Source organism: Cloeon dipterum, chromosome 4, assembly GCF_949628265.1.
Source record: "Cloeon dipterum chromosome 4, ieCloDipt1.1, whole genome shotgun sequence".
NCBI lineage: Eukaryota > Metazoa > Arthropoda > Insecta > Ephemeroptera > Baetidae > Cloeon > Cloeon dipterum.
In genome coordinates this window covers 2,430,774-2,451,825 of record NC_088789.1, presented here as the reverse complement: position 1 = coordinate 2,451,825, position 21,052 = coordinate 2,430,774, and the positions used below count along the sequence as shown (strand labels likewise).

Below are 21,052 nucleotides of genomic sequence, written 5' to 3'. Positions count from 1 at the left end.
GCTGAAATTCATCAAACAGCTCCTCACACGAAATCAGATTTTGCAGCTTTTTGAGCGCGAAGGGCGGCTGAGCGGCGAGTTTGACGCGCTCCTGAAATTTTAATTAGTTCGCAACGCGCTTTGTCGGTCTTGTTTTCCCCTCTCTATCGCAGGAGCAGCAGCATCACGGCAATTTCCTTTCAAATTAACCTGCCGCTGGTGCTGCCACATTCACGCATGCAGATCACATCAAGCGGCGTTTTTTAATCCGTCCAGGCGTGCAGCGCATGAAACTCGCATTAGGCCTGGCTGCTCCTTGCGTAACGACATTTTTATTGCCACTTCAGCCCGCCGCCGCGCAGATTTCCTCCGCCCGCGCGCCGAATGATTATATTCAACTAAAGCTGCCTGATTGCAACCTGATTTGCGCTATTTTAATTAATCCGGCCTTTGACGCGAATCCCCTTTGTCCCGCCGCGCGCGCGCGCGTGCAAATTGGAATGCATGTGTGCCAACCGATGGTGACACCGACACAGAAAGAATCGTCGAGAGTACACGTATTTTATTTTATTTTATTTGCAACGAGTAGCAAACTCGTTCTGGTCTCCATAGCTCCTACCGTTTTTATTGTTGTCTTCGTGCACAGTGACGGAATTTTATTGCGAGCTAATGTTGATATTCAAACAGGAAACAAGCTTGTTATTCGAATTGCCGGCAGCGGCATTGTCTTCCTCCAGACGATATGCAAACTGTATAATTTGCGGCGCTCCACCGTGCACTTTACGAGCTGAAAATGATAAACAAGCACACACTCGCATTCGGTTCGGTGTTTTATTTTTACTACCGCCGAGCTCTACATGAGTTTCCATCTATCAAGAAACGACGCCGAGCTTGTTAGCATTTATTTGTTTCATTATTTCCATTTCATTGTGATGTGCTGCATCCAAATGCCACGGATGGTTAATTTTACAGCCAATGAAACTTTCCCCGCGAGAGTGGCATCATTTTTCTTTCAATAGAAAGTGCTTGAAACTCTCGCTCTAAAATTAAGCTTACAGCTTTTAGGAAATGGGCCTGCTGCTCTTATAATGCGTGCTCTTAAATGTTATGCTGCAATTTCCTTCTCTCTCACTCGTCTTCCGCTCGTTTCTTTTCGCAAAGCAGCTCTGCTAATTTCGAGGCGCGCTGTCTTTCTTAATCTGCAGCTCGTCGGTGTCCTGGGATTCATTTTCCAGGAGCACAGGGCAAAACGCACGTGGCAAGAATAATGAGCGACGCGCGCGCGGCCTAATTAAAAATCTGCCAACTCTGATCAACTCGGAAAGGCAGCCGGCCGAAAAATTGACGATAATGGTAGAGGAGCGATCTTCAAGAACTAAACTCGAGTGAAATATAAATTAATTAAAACTGCTAACTTGTTACCCAGAGGCAGCCGAGGATCGATTTTCCTCTGCCCGGTGAACTTTGATATTTGTATTTTACTTGAAAATAACATAGAACTGTTAAATAATTTTATTTGCCTTAAATTCAATGATTCAAGTCGGTGGTTTAGACGAAATTTGGTGTTTTCAGGCCGGAGCAGCACAAATATGTTTTTAGCCTCGCAAATTCAGATGCTGGTTTTAGACGTTTAAAAAATAGACGGACTTGTTTTTCATGTTGATGGTTAACAAACAGTTTGGGGCTAATCTAGACGCTTTTTATCGTTCATTTTTCAGACCTATACTTCATTACGAATAAATACTGAGCATTTCCAGAGTTATAATTATTTTACATGTATTTTTTAAGTTAAATTCACATTGGTTATTTTGTTTGGTTGCTATGTAAATTAATTAGACTTTATAATCACGGTTCTCTCTTTCAAAGCTCCCACACAAAATGAGAATAATCAAAGAAATACTCATTCAGGTTATTTTAGGAAATTAAATTTACGAAAGGGCTCAAATTTACATTCCTACTAGTGGAAATTTGAGAGGAAAAAAATGAAATACAATATTTTCGTACAAAACAGTGACTGATAAAATAATTTTCTTACCAAACTGTTTCCTACAAAGCATTGAAATTATTAATCAAATCCGGCTTAAATGCATAAATCTGGGAAAATTAATAAGCATATTAAGGTCATCAATGGTCATAAAATGAAAAAATAGTGCTAATTCACGTTTCACGTCCAATTAAAAATTTAAAGAAATTTCAATCAAAAACAAAAGGTTCGAACCAAACATAAATGTTAAAATAACGTTTCTAGGACCAACATGTTTCCAAAAACATATTTTTACGATATTTCTTCAAATTTATTTTTGTAGAAAAGTTTGAAGTAATTTTTAATACTGTCAGTGCTGAACGTAAAAAGTATCAGAAACTCCTGTCAAGTAAAATAAAACTCGAACAAAATGGGTAGGTATTGATCCCAAATTGGCGAACACAAGCAGAAGTAGAAGATTCGGTTTGCAAGGCGTGTTCCGTCGGAGGTTGGGTTTTTGGGTGGGGCGAAACACACCTGCAGCCGGACCAGACACACTCCATTGTTTTCTCGGTGACACCTTTTGAGCTAGGGTCGCGCCGGTGCAAGTTTTTCGCGGACAAAAAGTTGGTCGAGCGAGCGGTTCTTTCGCCGGCAGCACACGGCGAAGTTTAAAACTGAAGCGCGATGATGAAAATGTTTCTTGGTGCAACTTTACAACGGCACCATATTGCAGAGAACAACACACTTACTTTTGGGTCACTGCTTTTCGCTGAAGGCGATTAATTACGCCGCGAGCAGCCGCTTCCTCCGCTCTTCAACGCAGATAAATCTCCGCCTCTACCCTGTTGTGAAATAGCAAAAGGCGCATTTGCTTGCCGCGAGAATGCGGCCTGTAAATTAGTCAAATTTTCCAGACTTGTTGCGTGTGAATTGAATTGCGAGCAAGTTCGTCTGCTGTCAGCTTCATTTTGCACGCGCTCGTCGGTAAATAAGCCGCGGATTCCGACGGGTAGAAAGGAAGGGCTTATTCGTTTAGATCAAATAAGATGACTGGAACTGAGCATCTTTTGAAATGGTTTTTCCTCAAAGAAATAATTCTGCAAATTGTTTTCGGGTCTTTGCTATTCAATCTCTTGATTAATCACGTAAGAAATCATATTCCTCGAATTTAATCATTTAACTTCCCCAAGAATCGATCGCTGTTAATGAATAAATTTTCTTCTGCGAAAGTTTCTTCAAAACTTAGCATTTCTTCTCCGGTTTGTGAAGCCGTCTTGAGTAAAATAGAATTTATTGAAGCAGAACGTGTTTTTAACCTTTTTAAAGAAGTTTGTTAATTGAAATTTAATTTCCTGGCGAAAAATTAATTTTGCATGTGAAATAAAGAGCTAATTTTTTAACATTCGAGATACCGTTTTGTTTGTTGAGATTATGATTTTGCTGGGCTACTTTTCTCCATGCATGGCACAACAACGAAATCAGGAATAAAAAAGTCGAGGTTGACATGATTTTTTTGGTCTGATTTAATCTTCAAAGGCCTCTGAGTTAACAAAACCACGCAGTCAAAAATTAAGTTGGAGCTGTTCGGTTGGGCGCGTCCGGCGGTGTGCGGTTTTTCAAAATCAGACCATTTTTCGAATTTTTAGGAAATTTTTAAACTGTTTTTTATTTTTCACTTGAAGTTTGACAGTTGAAAATCCCAAGAAAATAATTTATTTATCAGGTTATTTGTTAAAATGGCATGGTTCTTAGGAAATTGGTCCAGACCAAGGCCAGAAAAACTCTCGCACCAATGTTGTTGGAGATGTGCAAAAGCGAGCATCATTTTCTCGAAAGTAAAAAATGAGCGGCAACAAAATATTCGAAGGGCCCCTGCAAATAAAGATGATAGGCAAGGCGCGCGACAGCGGAACCAACACGGTTGCATAAGTCAGCTCGACGCGCGGAATTTCCTTTTTGAGGCTGACAGTTTTCTCGGCGCCTGCCGTCTGATTGAAAGTGTGACGTGCGAATTTCCTCGCAATACATGCATCGAGGCAATTTATTCTGCGCGAGGGGCAAATCAAATTGCAGCCGGCGGTGCGGGGCTCGCTTTCAAATGCGCGCTCGCCAATTGGCGCGGCTGGCGAATATTGGCGATGTGAGAAAACACGAGACACCCGTCGTGACACGGGCAGCATCGGGAAAAAGGGCCTCGCCGGCGGCAAGGGCGACCCTGCTATAATTTCATACACTCTCTCTCTTTCTCTGCCGGCGCTCCGGCCTCATCTGGCGTGTCAAGTTTCACGCGCCTGCCCTCCGGGGGATTTCAACACACACACGCACGCTCGCACGCACGGCCTCACGGGTCCTGCATGCTAAAAGCGCACTGCTAATGCCGAGGCAGCAAAGCGGCGTTTAAAGTCGTAAGATTGGGCCGCTTTTGACCCCGGTGCGGGCGGCGGCGATTTGCGTCGCCTTAAAAAGAGATAAGCGCGGATTTGCCTTTGTTTGGCTGCCGCTTTTCGGTCGGCTCCTCTCCAGTGCGGCGCCGGCAGGCAAATTGCTGCAAATCCTGGTCGCCGCCTTTGAATGGCCAGTGGACGGCGGCTGCTGCTGCGGACGGGATTCAAATTACGCGGCAGCCTTCCGAAACGACTTTGCCGAATTTACCTACGAATGAATGTAATGTAATCGGATTTTGGCATTACATTTCCTTGTGATGAAGAGCCGGAAAATTGGGTAGCACTGTTTTGTTTTTGATGTAATTTCGTGCTTTCAAAAGCCAATTTCGAAATCTCCCTGCAGGACTGATTTGTGCATAAATTTAAACGTTGAACGGGAAGTTCAGCTGGTTTCATGGAACACAATCACGCGGATATGATTGATATATTGTGTCTGTTTTGAATGAATTGAGTGGAACGATACAGGGCAACAATTGAAAATTATTTCAATTATTGGATGCCATGAACAATTGATCGATAAACAATTTGTTCAACAATTTGCAATAATAAAAAAGGACTTTCCTACAATAAAAATTCAAATTTCGCCAATTTTCTCCAAAATTTACAGTGCTTGAACATATTTTCTTGGCATATTCCGATTCCTCTCGTCGAGATCTGTCCAACGGTGTATGTCACTTATTGGGGAAACTCTTGCTTATGAAATTAAAACGGATGTCAAGTAAGCAGACAGCCATTACCATTTGAAAAGCACGCTAACTTTTCAGCCAATCGTCTCAAAAAATTACAGTGCTTCAATTTAGGCTTTAACTGAATCCTAAGGGACAAGTTTATGAATTGGCAACAAGCATTTTCCAGGCTTTTGCAGTATCATTCCTCTATTAAACACCAAAATTGTACAACGGACAAAGACATAATAAGGAAATCACAGACCACGGCTCGTCTTTTGCTTTGGTGGCTTTACATAGCGTCAAATTGTTCATATTATCACATTCAACGAAATGGTAAAAGTTGATTGGTTAATCACAGCATTTGCACTCACAGTCCTGAGATAGGCCACTTTTTACCCTTTTTTACAGATTAAATAGTGAAATCCGTGACAATCGTGAATGTCAGCAAAAATGGATCTCTTTCTATTTTGGTTGACCGTAGCAGGGGTGACGAAAATGTCCGGGTCGATCACAGTCAGAGGCCTTAAAATCCTGGTTAGCCATGAATTTTTAAATGAATCAGTCTCCGACAGTGAATATCTTGTTAGCAATTCTCTTACAAAAAATTAAGTAATTTGTACGTCAGCCTGGATTTCATTAATTTAGCTCATTTTAGGAATCTTAATTTGAAGGATTCTAATTTGTTTTAGTCACTGAGATTTAAAAATTGCAAAATCACCTCTATTCCGTAGCGATCGGAGTTTTACGCGTTTTTGTTTTGTGAAACATTAACAGGAAAATGCGCGTAACATTCATCAATAAGGAAAAGTGGTATTGTTGAGGAAAGTTTCCCAAGAGGCGTGAATCATTTTTATAAAGCACTGCCTAAATGTAACATTTTTTCCTTATCGCAAAATCCATTTCCCTTTCCAAGTAGAGAAGTAAGCTCTTTGTTTTAAAATCTTTCTCACCCCTAGGATTTAAGCACTTTTATTTGTTGCGAAAATAGCATTTTTCCCTTTTAAAAAGTATAAAATATTCCGTGTGAGCTAAAACCGCGCTTTTAGCAGCAATCGACGTTTAAAATTTCCTCCAAGACCTCATTTCTCCAAATGAAAAAGCAAGGCCCACGAAATTTTTCATTACGCATGTTGCGGCGAGAGCATTTGCCTCGAAACGTAATTCTAGTGTGCGTGGCTGCCTGTTTTATTCAGTAGAGCATATGCAGCGCGTTGTGTGAGCGCGCGCAGCAAGCAACCTTTCCGCGCAAGATGAGCGGTGTCAGTCTGGAAACACTCAGCAAAATTATTCATGGGTAATATTTTCTTGTGTCGAGATTTTTCATTTCTGGGGCGAGCTGCTTTTTGAATTGCAAGTAGCTTATTCAAAAAGAGTGAAAGCAGCTGCACCGCAGTACATTATAAAAAAGTTGGTAAAAAGAAAACGAATATGAAGTGATTTTTATTCAAGAGAAAGTGGCTGCGAAAATAAGCAGAATTTGCAAAATAATGCAGAGCAAATTCGCTTCCGGGCGGAAAATTTAACTTTCAGAGCCGGTAGGAGCCAAAACTGCATAATGAAGGCGCGTTGCTCGCATTTGCATAATACAATTCGTGCCTGCCGCCCGCCGAGCAGCCACCGAGACCGACTGACTTATTAACGCGGCTCGTTTTAAATAAATAGTCGTGCCAGCTAGCAGAGGAGGAACAATTAGCATCGCAATTCACCGGAAAGCCACCTCTTAAGTTGACGCTGGCAGCCGTGCAGGTGATCCGACTGACATCAAAGAACGCTGTCTAAGTGCGAACGTCCCGTGCGGGCCCGGCTTGTTGCTGTTGTTGATTCGATAAATATTCATGACCGACTTTTGCAAAATCCCGACAGCGACGAGTGTGGGCGGGAGTGAGAACTCAACTGGATGCGTCACATCAGTACGTGGGCAGATGCCGATGTGTTCCTTGAATTTTGCTAATTAATCAGCTTTGATGATAAAAATAGTAGAAGCTATACACCCATAAGGGAATTTATACCATTAATTCCGGAAGAGAAGTGTAATTGGTAAATAAACTGGAATATTTTGGTTGTATGACTAGTTTAATAAAAAGTTATTAGCACAATTTAATCTCTGTTACACTGATCATGCAATAATCAGACAAATTTTGGGTCACGTGGGCAGCCACCAGCCGTCATGAATGAAATTGGCTTGGAAAATTTACCATGCAAATCCCTTCAACACATTGAATATTTTTGTTGTTATTTTTTTCTAATAGCTGATTAGCGCGGTAATTGGCAAATCAACCACTAGATGGCACATCAGGTTAATTGAAATGTAACAAAATACGCGGGAATGAAATTGTTAGGTCGGCACGCCTCTTTTTTACGTTTCTGATTGGCCGCTGGACTGTCTCCTGATTGGCCTCCGATATTTCAACGCCATATTGATTTCTGACCGGCGGGAACCAACACAGATCGCAGCCTGACCCCCGGTGTAATAAATAAAGATAAAAACGTGGTGACTGAACCCCTCAAAAACTTCCAAGTTTTTCTCCTTCATTGGAATCAATAAAGAGGAGGATCAAAAATTCCAACACTGCATAATTTTGCTCCCCTTAATCTCATCAGAAATCAAAAACATGATATCTATATCATAAAAACTATTTTGTTCTTGGAACTAGCGAAAAATTATGTCAGTAATTTTCTCTATCCGGGTTCAACGCGTGGTGACGCAGATTTCCTATTCACTGGTTGGGAGTTTGTTTCGGAATTTCTGGCGCAGCGTGACGCCTGCTTTCGGCAATTAGAGTCGGGCCGACCGTCGCCGCCTTCCTGCCACAGCGAGTGACGCATTTCATTTAAAAAGCCTTCCTCGCTACTTGATACACATCCAATATAAATCAGCTGAGGGTCGAGATTCGCATGAATGTTTAATACGGAAAGAGTAACACACGCCAGAGTGAGTGCGGAGAGACGCTGCGGCTCTTTATACGGACATACGTGCGAGAGAGAGAGAGAGAGAGAGAGAGAGAGAGAGAGAGAGAGAGAGAGTCAGCCGCAGCAGACTTTCAAACTTTCTTTCCACGAACCGACAGAAGGGCCGCAAACCTGCCGGTCATAGGCATCAAATTGAAATAGGGATAGCTGACCACTCTATGATCTTTCAATTTCTTATTGCCACAAACAAGTTAAATCCACGCCTCTGAAGTGCAGTTTCCACGTTCCTTTCGCACGCTACGCACGTGTGGCCTCCACTACTCGCATCTCGTTTTTTTTCTTTGCTGGACTTGGCAAGCCAGCATGCTGAGATGCTGTTTTCAGATACAGTGTGTGTAATCCTCAGATTTTGGCAGGCATTTCAAAAAATTCCTAGACGATGCTGTAAAAATGTTAGGAAATTTCATTATTTTTTCTCTCTTGATCTTGAACTAATCAATGGTCAGCAATATCATTCTCGTTTTTTTTTTTAATGAAACTGCTCTTTTCTGAAAGGGAAAGAACCTGTCAAAAGCCTCAATTTTCCCTCAGTCGCTGATTAAATCAGATTTTCTGGAGTTCTTTCGAATCACATTTACATTGGGAGTGAAATTTCAAATGAAATTTTAATGCTTCGGTGGATAATTTCACTTGAATTGCTTCCACGTCTGAATTCTGATTGAGTTGGCGTTTCCTTCCAATTCCAAACGCATTGAAAGTATATTGGCATTTCGTTTGGAAAAGTGAGAAAAGACGGCGATTCAATCAATAATTTTTCTTAGAAGCATATCAATGTCCTTTTGCTCTCTGAGTTGCTTAACGCCAAACGTCATGACTTACTATACTCTCGAATCGAATGAATCTAAAAATTATTAGATCTAGGTTTCTGCACTAAAAGGACGTATTTCTCAGTCTATGGTGTTTCGTTGCATCTTAGCTCGATTTTCAGCCCTTTTTAAATTTGTTGGTCACGTCCTTTAATCCCTACTCGTGCAATCTTCAGGGGCTGCACGTGCTCATTAAATTTACGAGCGAAATTGCCCCACCGAGACCGGTGAAAGGAAAACACGGCACTCTAAAGTCTGCCAAAAGACAAACAATCGCGAGAAAATTTCGAAATTTGAGCCTGCCGAGTACATAGGTGGCGCGAAAGCGCAATTAAATGCAAATTCGGGGGCTGCCTTGAGGTGCGTTTCGGGCGCCGACGGCGGCTAATCCGGCCGGCAGAGCCGCCCGTCGGCGCATAATCCTCGAGCCGCTGTGCCAGACCCGAAGGTGTGTGCGCACTGCGAGCAAGAGATACCGCATTGGCCTTTGTCTTCTTCATAATTCAGCGGCTCTCATTGCATATTTTAAAAGTCGGCGGGCCCTGGCTGAATATTAAGCGCGGACATGAGCGAGCGGCCCATTACACGCGGCGCGCGCGCTGCAGCAAAAAGGACGCAAGCAGCAGGTGTACGCCTCGGGCGCTGTCTCATTACGCGCTGCAATGCAAGCCAAATCGCTCGCTCCATCTCCGCACTGATTCAAAATTCATGGCCTCCGGCGGCGCGCAAAAGTGATTCTATTAGGGGCCATTTGATCGTTTGCCAACGCGAAAAGTGAACAGGCAGCACTTTTTGCTCGCGCGACATGACGCTGCTCTCTCTCAATCGTCTGTGAAATTAGGACCCAAGTACACGCCTCTGCTCGGCTGACGATCGCCAGCTCCTCGGTTGCGCCATTAAAAAACTACTTGGACATCGTCTCACTCCCGATCGGATTTTCTCTTTTATTTTACCCGCAATAAGCTGGCTAAAATGTTCACACTGTCCGTCTCTTGAGAGCTTTTAACGGGCTGTATGTCAAGCCTGGCTTTCTGATATTATTTTCTGGTCGTTGCAGACCCATCAATATTTAAAATGTTCACTATCACAATTTGCAGATATTGTCTATAACGTGAAAAATAACATTCTTAAAACATTTTTACTGTTTCTGGAATTTTAAAATTTGTTGATATTAGATTAAGTACGACGTATTTAGTTTTTGTTATCTTTGGAATTTTTTATAATTAACTTTTAAAATAAATTGTTCATTCCAAGAGAAGAATTAAATGCTAATTAAAAAACATAAATAAAATCTTAAATGCTATTCTCTAATTTAAAGACTGTCTTTGACGAAGTTTAAATGCACACCAATCGATTCTTGAGGGTCGAATTAGGTAAATTGAATATTTTTCCGACCAAAAAGTCCAGCGCGACGTGCGTAGCACAAGTAGAATTTTTTTCCTGCCAAAACAATATGAATGCGCATGCGTGAGAGCTGGTTTGAGCACTTGCAGAGAGACCGCGCTTGTACGAATGACTTCTTTGTCAGATCCAGCCAGCTCTGACGCATGCGCACTTCTCGCATTCATACTGTTTTGGCGGGTAAAATTTTCTACTTGTGCTACGCACGTCGCGCTGGACTTTTTGGTCGGAAAAAATATCCACTTTACCTAATTCGACCCTTAATAATCGATTGGGTTTGCTCAGAAACTTTGTCAAATCAAATCCTACCAATTTTTCTAAATTATGCTTCCATAAATTGCACAAAACGTGTATGAGAAGTTCATTACTGTAAAGTTCTTCCTCTAATTGACACATAATTTGTGTTTGGTTTGCAGGTACTTTCGGATTGCATTTTATCAACGTGAGCGTGCCCAGGTATGCGGAGCTGCACGAGACGCTGACCATGAGTTGCCACTTTGAGCTGGGTGATGCTCGCCTCTATTCGGTAAAGTGGTACAAAGACGACTACGAGTTTTTCAGCTACAGCCCTGTTCTCAACTCAAAGAACTTTGCTCTGCCGGGAATTAAAATTGACGTGAGTATCAAGCCAAGGAAACGAACTGGGCGGATCATGCTACTTGAAGAACACTTTTTTTAGGCTTTTGTCCTTTTATATACGAGCGGACGCAATCCTCAAAGTCTCTTTGAAACAAGTCTTAAATTCAATTAAGATGAAAGTAGGAAAATAAATCATAGCACTGTCGTTCTTGGAGCGAAATCACAACCTTTTTTTATTAATAAATGCGAGCACATTCTTACTGATACGTTTAAAAATCCCATGTTTATTTTCTCATAAGTTTGATCGTTTCTGAAATTGATAAAAAAATTGTTCTAGATGTCCCGGTCCGACATGAACACAGTGACCCTGTTGGACCTGCAGTTCAGCAGCTCGGGCACCTATCGGTGTGAAGTGTCGACGGAAGGACCGAATTTCGAGACATTGTTCTCCAACGAGAACGTGACAGTCAGAGGTGAGCCTGGGGCCTGGGGGACCGTCAAGGCAATTATGGCGCGAGGACAGCGAAAGGAAAGCGCTTGTGTGTGTATGTGTGCGCGCGCGCCTTAACCCCTGGGGCCGAGTTGGGAAAAGACGAGCGAAAATGGGCTTCGAACAAAAGGCGCAAAGTAAAAGGCACGAGAAAACGGCCGCCGGCCATTAAAAATCAAGGCTTGCCAAATTGGCTTAATGGCGTTAATTTCATCAAGCCAACTTAAATTTTCACCGTGGGGTAGATTCAATTATACTGATGGCGGATGAAACGCACCGTTTTTGCTACAATTAAAACGTTTAATGAATACAGGAGAACTTTTTCAAAGGTAGAACAGAATGTAAAGTACACACGAAGAACAAATATAGCAGGTTTTTTCCATCACCAGCAGCACTTTTAATTTATATAATTAAATTGAACCGCAAGTTTAATAATATTTTGTGTGTTCTCCTTACATTTAAATTTGCACTAAATTAATGATAGTATTTTTAAAATAATTTTTAACCCTAGGATCGTTTGCGATTGATTAATTCATTACCATTCCATCAAATTAATCTTTGATTTAAATCTAAACCAAGATTGCGGTGAAATCAAGCGCGTTCGGATGCAAGAACTTAACAATCCAATCAATACGCGTGCAACCAACTGATGGGAAACGAAAGGTTAAAGTTCAACCACTTGGCAACTTAAGCTCCAGCCCCAAGAATAATGAGAGCTATTTTCAGAGCACAAGAGACGCCGAAAAAACGCTATAATTAAATTTCGTATTTTTACTTTTGTTAAAAGTTTATTTTTAATATGGTGAAACCTATTTTCGTCGAAAATTAAATTTTTATGTTGTAAGAGACAAGTTTTCAAATGAATGCATAAAAAATCAGGCGATAGTGTTTTTCTCTGCTAATGGAGGCCAGATTTTATCTTCACCGTCGCTTTTTTAAGTCTTTATCACTCAGTTAAAGAGAGCAAACAATTTTGTCACCAGTCATGTCCTTTAATTATAATTAGTTTACTCTGGAGGCGTGAAAATGTGTCGCGTAAAATTGCGAAAAGATGCAAATATTATGAAACACTTGCTTCGCTAGGATAAGAGCTTCAGTCTATATTGTGAGAGACATGACAGCGAGAGTGCATGATGTGTTTTTTTTCGCCCGTCGCGTCGTTGCAAAAGCAGTAGTGGCATTAATTGCGATAAAAGCTCCGCAATGGATGCTGCCGCCTCTGAAGGTTTCAATCAAATTTTCTCGGTCGGCGCGCGAGAGCGGGCTCAACACATAGACGTTGATGGATTATTGACTGGTTGGTGTTGCCTTGTTCCTATTTTTTTTGTCCGCCGCCACGCGAGAGCCAAAGAGAGAAAGAGAGGGCGTGGGCGAAAAGAAAAGTTTCCTTGCCATTTCTACAAGTGTTGCCGTCGTGATTGAAATGAGAGGCGGACAATCCCCAAAAGGCAGAATTTCTGCCTCGTGCGAAAAGAGAGATGGAAAGTTTGCCCTGGCTGCTGAGATGATTAGTCGCGCGCCGAGCTGATTAGTCGATGCGCCGAATTCACTGGCGGAGCAAGGAAAAAATAAAAGGGAAAAGATGAAAACGCGCCACCCGAGGGCAAAAGAGAATTTCGCTCTCGGCGGGGGGTTGACCTTTCATTATTTCGGATTCTTTCGCGCAAGTGGCCAGCAACTTGTCACTGCGGCTCCGCCGGGAATAAAAACGCACAACAAGAGAGATGACTAACGAGTATCGGGGGAAATGAAACGACGCAAAAAAATGGATGCCAAATTATCTCAACACGCGGGCAAACGGCCGAGATCATCTGGAATGTTTACTCCGCCGGATGAGACGCCGTAAATATCAATTTCTGCCCGCGGCCTTGCCACTAAATTAGTTAAGACAAGCAAATGCTTTTGCCTTGTCCGCGCCAGCCATATTTCCTTGCCTCGAGCAAGAAAAAGAATACATATTTTGTGTTTTCTGCAGCAAATCTCTCTAAAGGAACAACTGACTTTTAGAAAATAACGACTTCTCTCTCGTCAGTCGGATCAAAAATTCTGCTCTTGTGGGACTCGCAAGTCCTTCCAAGTAAGCTTAGTTGGAAACAGACGCACAGCACGAAAATCACAAACTTGCGAGCACGTTTCAAACACAAACGCACTCAGTCCAACAGAGCCGGCAGCCAAGGGAACAAATGCATCTGCGCGCCTCCAGGGTGTATACTGAATTAAGCAATTAGGAAATTAACTCAATCCTATTATGAATCGGAGCGGCGGGCATCAAGCCCAGCCGCTCTCTAATCTGCATGTTTGCATTTTGCCGCCGCCGCCCGCTCGCCCGTCTCTCTGTGTGTTTCCTTCAAAGCAAGCCGCCGAACACAATTAGGCGCAAAATGCAGCCAGAGCGACACGGCCGACCTCCCGGTTGCATACCGCGGCGCACTCACACACGTTGTATACATGTATGTATAATGATATGCAGAGCTAGAGTGATTTGATTTGGAAGAGCGGCGACAATCCTCAGGGAACAGACCCTGCGCCTCGTGCCTCGACCTAATGGAAAGCACACACTCGCTGCTGCACTGTTTTAAAGTGGATGTGCACAGTTGAATTTTTATATTTTACGCTCTGAGAGCTCCTGCGTTTTTGCATTGTGTGGGATCAAAGGCTTTGTTTAGAAAAGAGTGCATTGTTAAACTTAATATAATTTTCCAGCCTGTTTTAAATTTTTTACTTATCTCACGTTAATGAATGGGACGATAAAAATATCTTCAGTGCCTTCCATGAACTTAAAGCGGATTGATACACGGCGAAAATTGATAATTACAATTGTTTGATGCATTAAGCAGTTGATCGATGAACAAAAATTGGCAATAATAAAAAAGAATCTCGTCACTACACTAAAAATTCAATTTTTTCGAATTTTCTCTTAAAATTTCCTACGCTTGACCACATTTTCTTGGCAGATTTTGATTCCCCTCGTCAAGATCTGTCCAACAGCGTATGAAACCTTTTAGGGGAACTTTTTGTTGTAAAAATCATTTTTGTCCAAAACCAATGAAAATGTTGATTTTAAATTGACATATATTAATAAGTCCTTGTGTTGCGAAACATGCCATATTTCCCGTTTTGTCAGTTCTTGAACCAAAATGATTCAATTTCTGTTTTTTTTATTTATTATTAAAATTCCTTTGCTCGTATTTTTTAAATTACTGAGAAAGCTGGTCTGCCAAAACAATCAAAATGATGGTCTAAGCCTACATTTTGCAAGCTGAGATCTTGGTTTAAATCATTCTAAATTAATTTCCTCGAGTTTTATTTGACATAGAAAGAGATGAGACGCAATTCATTCATTCATTTCCTTAAGCTACATACTTTCTCTTCTTGGCATGGCAGTCCTCACTTGAAATCCCGGGAGGGCCCAATCCACTTTAACCGCTCCACTCAGATAAATATGCAGCAGCAAACATGCTCCGGAGTAATCTCTCGGAATATTGTAAGCGTTGAGCACACTTCTCCGCGTCCCGCGAGCCATAACCGCGACGGCCGAGTTTATTAAAATGGCAAACGGCGTTCGCGAATGAATTAACCCTGACGTTTGCTCACTTCTTCTGGGTCACTGAGTATATATGCAGCCGGCGGCGGCTGCGGCGGCGGCAACGGCGGCGGCGGCTAAGGAGGATGCCTGCCAGCCACGTGATTGCACAGCATCAAACTGGATGAGTATCTAGATCGTACGTGTCAGTGCGAATGCAAATTTCCCGGTTGGCTCTCGCCGGCGTTTTCTGCTCGGCCGGGTTCGTCTGCAGGCGGCCGTGTTGCGTTTGCCTGCGCGATCGCTTTTGCCTCGAGCTCCCTCTTCGCGCAACCAGACTTGTTAATTAAGCGCGCGCTGTGCATTTACCCCGTTTGCTGTTTACCGTTTAACTAATGAAAAGCCGTGCAAATTTTGTTTATTTCCCTGAGTCTTGCCAATTTCCTTCTCCCTCTGATGAAGAGAGTTGAAATTAAATTCTTCTCTGCCTGAGAGCACTTCAAAACTGTGTGTTCCGCTCTAATTTTTCATCAAAAGCCTTCTTTCGTGGCAAAGGAAAACAAGAAAGAGGCCAATTTGGCTGGTGTTTGATTTAATTATACAGTTCATTGACTCATTTTCAGCGCCTATTCTCATAGACTTGGGCGATAATTGACTATTTTTCTGTATACCAGGGATGGAAACTTAAAGACCATCTTTGACAAAGTTTCTTAGCACACCAATAGATTCTTGAGGGTCAAATTAGGTAAAGTGGATATATTTTTTCCGACCAAAAAGTCAAGCGGGACGTGCGAACTGTTTTCCCGCCAAAACAATATGCATGCGAGAAGTGCGCATGCGTCAGAGCTGGCTGGATCTTGCAAAGAAGTCAGTCCGTACAGGCGGTCTCTTTGCAAGTGCTCAAACCAGCTCTCACGCATGCGCACTTCTCGCATTCATATTGTTTTGGCGGGGAAAAAAGTTATACGTGTGCTGCGCACGTCGCACTGGACTTTTGGTCGGAGAAAATATCCACTTTACCTAATTCGACCCTCAAGAATCGATTGGTGTGCTCAGAAACGTCGTCAAAGACGGTCTCTAAAACATTACTTTTTAGTTAGTTTAACAACGGTGATTATTAGATCAAAAATCGACCAGAAAGACAATTTTTCACCAAATAACTGTCAGGAAGAAAAATTTGCAGCTCGTGGAACCGAAAATTTCGGTTTTCCAAATGATTAGGAAGCGAAATTGTTTAATTTGATGGAACCAAACAATTAGGAAGCGCTCGGATTCTTTCGTGGAATTGTTTCGGTTCTTTTCATGCAATATTACAAAAAATTATATATATTTCCTGATGATTTTAATAAATTTAATTTATCAAAGAGTTGGAAGAACTAAAAAAGCTTTTTTAAATGCGGTAAAATGCTTCTCTGATAATTGTTGTTCACAGAAATTTTGATTCCATCAGTTAATCTAAGCAACTCAATTTATTACAAAAATAATTTAATCCGACTTTTCCCGCTTGTGAACCGAGGATAAATATTGACTGAAAAGTCAAAAAAACTATGGGCATCACGTTTAATCCTGACAGTTTTACAATTATCGTTTCTACTCGTGCTGCCAGTCACGAATGAGGCTCGGATTCCATAGACAAACTAATGATCAGGATCAGCATCATTGTGGTTTTTGCTTCTAACACATGACTGTGTTCTCGGGTTTCCTATTGTCAGCAGCATCAACTTGCTCTGGTACGCACGTTAATGATGCCACATAATAATATAACGTGTGTGTTCGCGTCCACTATTGATGTATCGATCACGAGGGAATTATCACCCACCGAAACTCCGCATCCCCCGGCTGCATTCTCACTTCCGGCCAATTGCTAACTAACTAACTAACCAACCAACCTTGCCAGAAAACACGAAACTTTGGTCGGCGCGGCGTAACTTTTGTTGCCTCTCATCTTTTAATTGATTTTCCACCTAGAGTTGGTGCGCGAGTTGGTCTGTTGCTGCGACTTGCATTCTACTCACAGCCAAAAAAGACGCTAACAAATGTACTCGCGATTGGCTTTGGCTAGAAACACACGCTTCGTCTCAAAGGCAGATAACAGACGCCCCGGCGCACGGTGAATAATGGGATTTGCCAGCGCGCGGCGGAGAAAAGTTTTGTGCTCTCGAGCTGTGCGGCTGCCTCGGAGATTTTGATCGCTCGGTACTTTTCTTTTCCTCTCGGTTTCCCGGCGAAATGAGCTGCTCGTTCATCATGCGGTGTCTCGCGCGTAGATTTTAACGAGCCGATTACGGAGATTAAAAGAAAACACTCGCTAGCCGATCGCCGCATTTCCGCCTCCCTGATTGCGTGAGAAAACGCGCCGAGCACGCCCGAAATGATCCAAATAATCAGCTTTCGCTAGTTTCGCTGCCCTGGGCACACGCGCGCGCAAACACGTCATGATTTTTTTATTATTGAGCAAATGCCGCGTTTCATCTGCGGTCGTTTGTAACAAAAAAATTGTACATATATGTGTCTTGTTATTTGCAGCCCTGCCGGCGAGCGAGCCAATAATCACTGGTCTGCAACCAGCCTACTCTCCAGGGGACATAATCGAAGCCAACTGTTCCAGTCCCAAGTCGAAACCGCAAGCCATTATGGCTTGGTATTTAAATGGAAAGACGGCAAGTTTACTGTTATTGTTTACACCCCATAAATTAAATTATCGAGCCGAGCCCGAATATAATTTTTTACACAGCGAAAATAAATTTGTTTAATATAAAAAGCTTAGCTGGATAGGGAGCAAAAACTGTTCTGAATTAATTTCACAACCAAAATAGGGAGAATTTTAAACTTCAACAGGACACTTCCTTTTTAATCAATACAAAATTTTAATTAATTCTAGCTACATCTGTTGCCATTTTCAAAGTCCTAAAGCAATTAAACAAATTTTTTATTTTTTAGTGCAATGAAGCAGGGAGTAAGATAAGTAAATTCATTCGGGTCGCAGTTTCATGATGATCTTTGCACCAAGGACAGAGTCATTTCATTATTTTTTTCCCTCCTGAAAATTGTTTATGCGATGAGATGTAATTTAGGCAGTTGAATCCCCGCGAGCTCCACTTGACCCTATTTTTTTCTTCAGAAATCAGCAGACTCGGTCAGATAATAGGATGCGCAAAACCCCGCATTTTACCGGGAAACAACCACAATGCTTTGCAAAAAACTGTTTTTCGCGGGTTTAATTTCGCGCTCTTCTCCCAAACACATGCATTTTTATTGAAAATTAAAAATTTTCATGATTGGATGACCAAAAATAGAGATTTTACAAAGTCAGAGTATTAAATAAAGCCACTATTTTCACCAAAAGACCAAAACAATTTTTCGGGGTTAAATTCGGTAAATTGCAGAAAAAACCCAGAAAAAGCTGGTTGTTTCCAGCTGTTTTTTCGCGCAAAAAAACACTGGTGCATTTTTTGCGCTTTGCAAAATTGGCGAATCCTGGGTCAGAAGAGTTGGAGGATTCATATATATGATTTTTTTCATTCTTACCATCAGATCAACTGAGGAGTTCAATTTTTTTAATTCACTAGAATGACTTTTGCACTACAGAGGCTACACCTCAAACTTTAAGCTTATTATGCACCCTTTGTTTCGTGCTAATATTGAAATTGCAAATGCTATTGAGCTCTTGACTCGATTGTAACGGAATTCCCGACTTTTGTCCTTTCCGTGCAACAATGCTAATGTAATCCAATATACAGAGTTGCTCCCAAAAGGTCAAATCGAATCAGAATTGAGCGAACGCGCGGACCCAATGCCTGACCATTTGTTACTTGCAGGTTGATCGCTATTCTCTGGTGTACTACGCGTCTTCCGAGGACGAGGAAGGTCTAAGCGAGTCAGTGCTGGGACTGAGCGCACGGGCAGAAGTCACCCTCTTCCCCGGGGGCGGCCCACTCGAATTGAGGTGCACGGCCACCGTGCAAGAACGCACCTGGTCCAAGACGGCAACGGCCCTGCTCGCCAGACTCAACAACCAGAAACTGGCCCAGGACGACTTTACAAATCAATCTGGTGCGAAATAACTACGCAATTTTGCTATTGATAGTTTAATTCCTTCATCGCACCGTAGATAAAAACATATTTTGATTGGTTTAACCACTATTTACATCAACAATTAATTTTTCGATAGGCACGAAAAATCTCAAAATTGGTTTCTAGCCCGGCGTCGGGCCAGTAGTGCGTGCGATGGAGTGTGAGGGAACCCATGAACCCATTATGGGTTCCCGTTCGGAAAAAATGGTGAATTTTGTATATACCACGTTATCCTTATGGAAGATGCGCAAAAATCACGTTTTTCAAACTTCAAAATCTATCTAGTCCTTGGATTCTGATCAGATTGGCTTGTATATCGCCTCAAAATCTCAAAATGTTTCCAGATAAATTTTCCGTTGGGGTCGTCGCATTTTTCTCCAATTTCGTGATATGGCGACCGAAAGCAGGAAAATACTTTTATACATTTTGAACATTTCGAAAATTAGGCAGGAAAAATTGAGTAAAAATTCTAAAAATGGTCCGATTTTGGAATACCGCTCACGGGCGGACGCTCCTTACCAATGGGCATCGATTGGTACTCGAATCAGCACCGTCGGGCCCATATATGGCCCCGCCAAGGCCCCGAAAACAAAATTTTGAAATATCACATTTCGTGGTTTGTGGAATTGCAAAATTAATAGTTCGGCTGCTATGGGTCGTAGACTTAAAAACAAAAGTTTATCAGACTCACCATGAAATTCTGCGTTATTTTAAAGTGTTTGGTATTATTATTTTTTTAAATTTACCCATTGGCCGGATTTGGTTTCCGACTCGAGTATACGCTTGCCCGCGCCAAAATACGTGGATTTCACGGATTTATCGTCAATATTCAAAACTTTGCTGATTTTTTCACACGGGAAGATAGGGAATGGGTTCGGTCGTCAAGGGGCCAGATTCGTAAAATTTTGTGTAGACTATCACAACTCTCTTTATTTAGTTCCTTTTCATTAGAAAATAATCTAATAGTTCTCTGCATTCCAGGCAGGGCGTGTGTCAGTCTATTGCTGCTGTTGACATCCATGCTGCTCAACTATGGCTGGTGACCTTTTCAGCCAGCAATGATTTGTTTCTCTCCTTGAAAATTCATTTCATAAGGTGTTTAAATTATAAAAAGCAAAAGGTTAAAAAGACACTGTAAATATATTGATGTCTCCCGAATAAAATTTGCAACCCCTGAATGCCCATATTATACTCTACAGTCGCCCCCCTTTGTGTGCCAAATTTTTATGTTTTGATGTCACGACACTTGCATTCCCAGAGGGCAGAATAAATTGGGGAAGTTGTGTTACCTTCTAAACCAAATTTGAGAGACATATTCACAGTATGTGTTGATAAAAGCACCAAAATTGGGAATACATTAAGTAAAATGAATGTGCTAAGAAGAATACAAAAGCTCAAAAATTGTCTCCTGTTATTTACCTTTACTGTGTATAACAAACATAGATTTCATTGGTTAATATGACAATCGTAACACTTTCTATGATTTTAAATTTTAATTTCAAATTGCGATTGATTTCAAAACAAAGGAAAGGTTTGTGCCAAAAAGAAAATTGTTTGTATTTATACCACACATATTACATGAGGTAACAGTAGAAAAATGTGAGGAAGTTTTTCTTAAAAATAAACCTGCCGAGATGTCATAATAAAAGCGCAAACAGAATCATTTTATCTCATTTTATTTAATAGAAAATTATTATTCAACCCACACTGATAACAGCCAATAGGTTTTTTAATCAAAGGCCGATCACTTTTAACATTCAAAATATATCAGCCAGTAGACTCGCATTGTTAAGTGAATGGAAGGGGAGATATTAGAGCATTTCGGGAATCTATAATACTGGCCGCTCAATGTCGGATATGGATTGACGGGTCGAGAGGCGCCACTTTATGGTTTTCGAACCTTTCCAGCGGCTTTAGGGACAAATGTCTGGCGTTTCAATGAAACACCTCTGTGCGGGGAGGCGAAAAGATGGCCACATTGGGCCCAAGCTCCTCTGTGGCCACTCGGGCCCCATGTGAAACACTCACCGGTGTTACTGGGACCAGGTGAGCTCATAGCCCACGGGATGTGCTGAGCAGAGGTTAAAAACAAATCACAAATTGAATGCGGTGGGCCGCGCGGCCCCAAAAGAATAAAAGAGTGGCTCATCGT

At 41.8% G+C, this 21,052-nt stretch overlaps 1 protein-coding gene across 1 annotated transcript in view; it reads left to right on the top strand.

Annotated features, from left to right (window-relative positions):
- Positions 1-20,563, top strand: part of LOC135943637 (cell adhesion molecule 4-like) — a 33,752-nt gene extending 13,189 nt beyond the window's left edge. The window contains exons 2-6 of the mRNA XM_065490279.1: positions 10,651-10,850; positions 11,151-11,286; positions 17,353-17,486; positions 18,645-18,879; positions 19,882-20,563. Coding sequence (XP_065346351.1) covers positions 10,651-10,850; positions 11,151-11,286; positions 17,353-17,486; positions 18,645-18,879; positions 19,882-19,943 — 767 coding nt within the window. The 3' untranslated portion in view covers positions 19,944-20,563. The remainder of the gene's footprint in view (positions 1-10,650; positions 10,851-11,150; positions 11,287-17,352; positions 17,487-18,644; positions 18,880-19,881) is intronic.
- Positions 20,564-21,052: the final 489 nt, after the last annotated feature.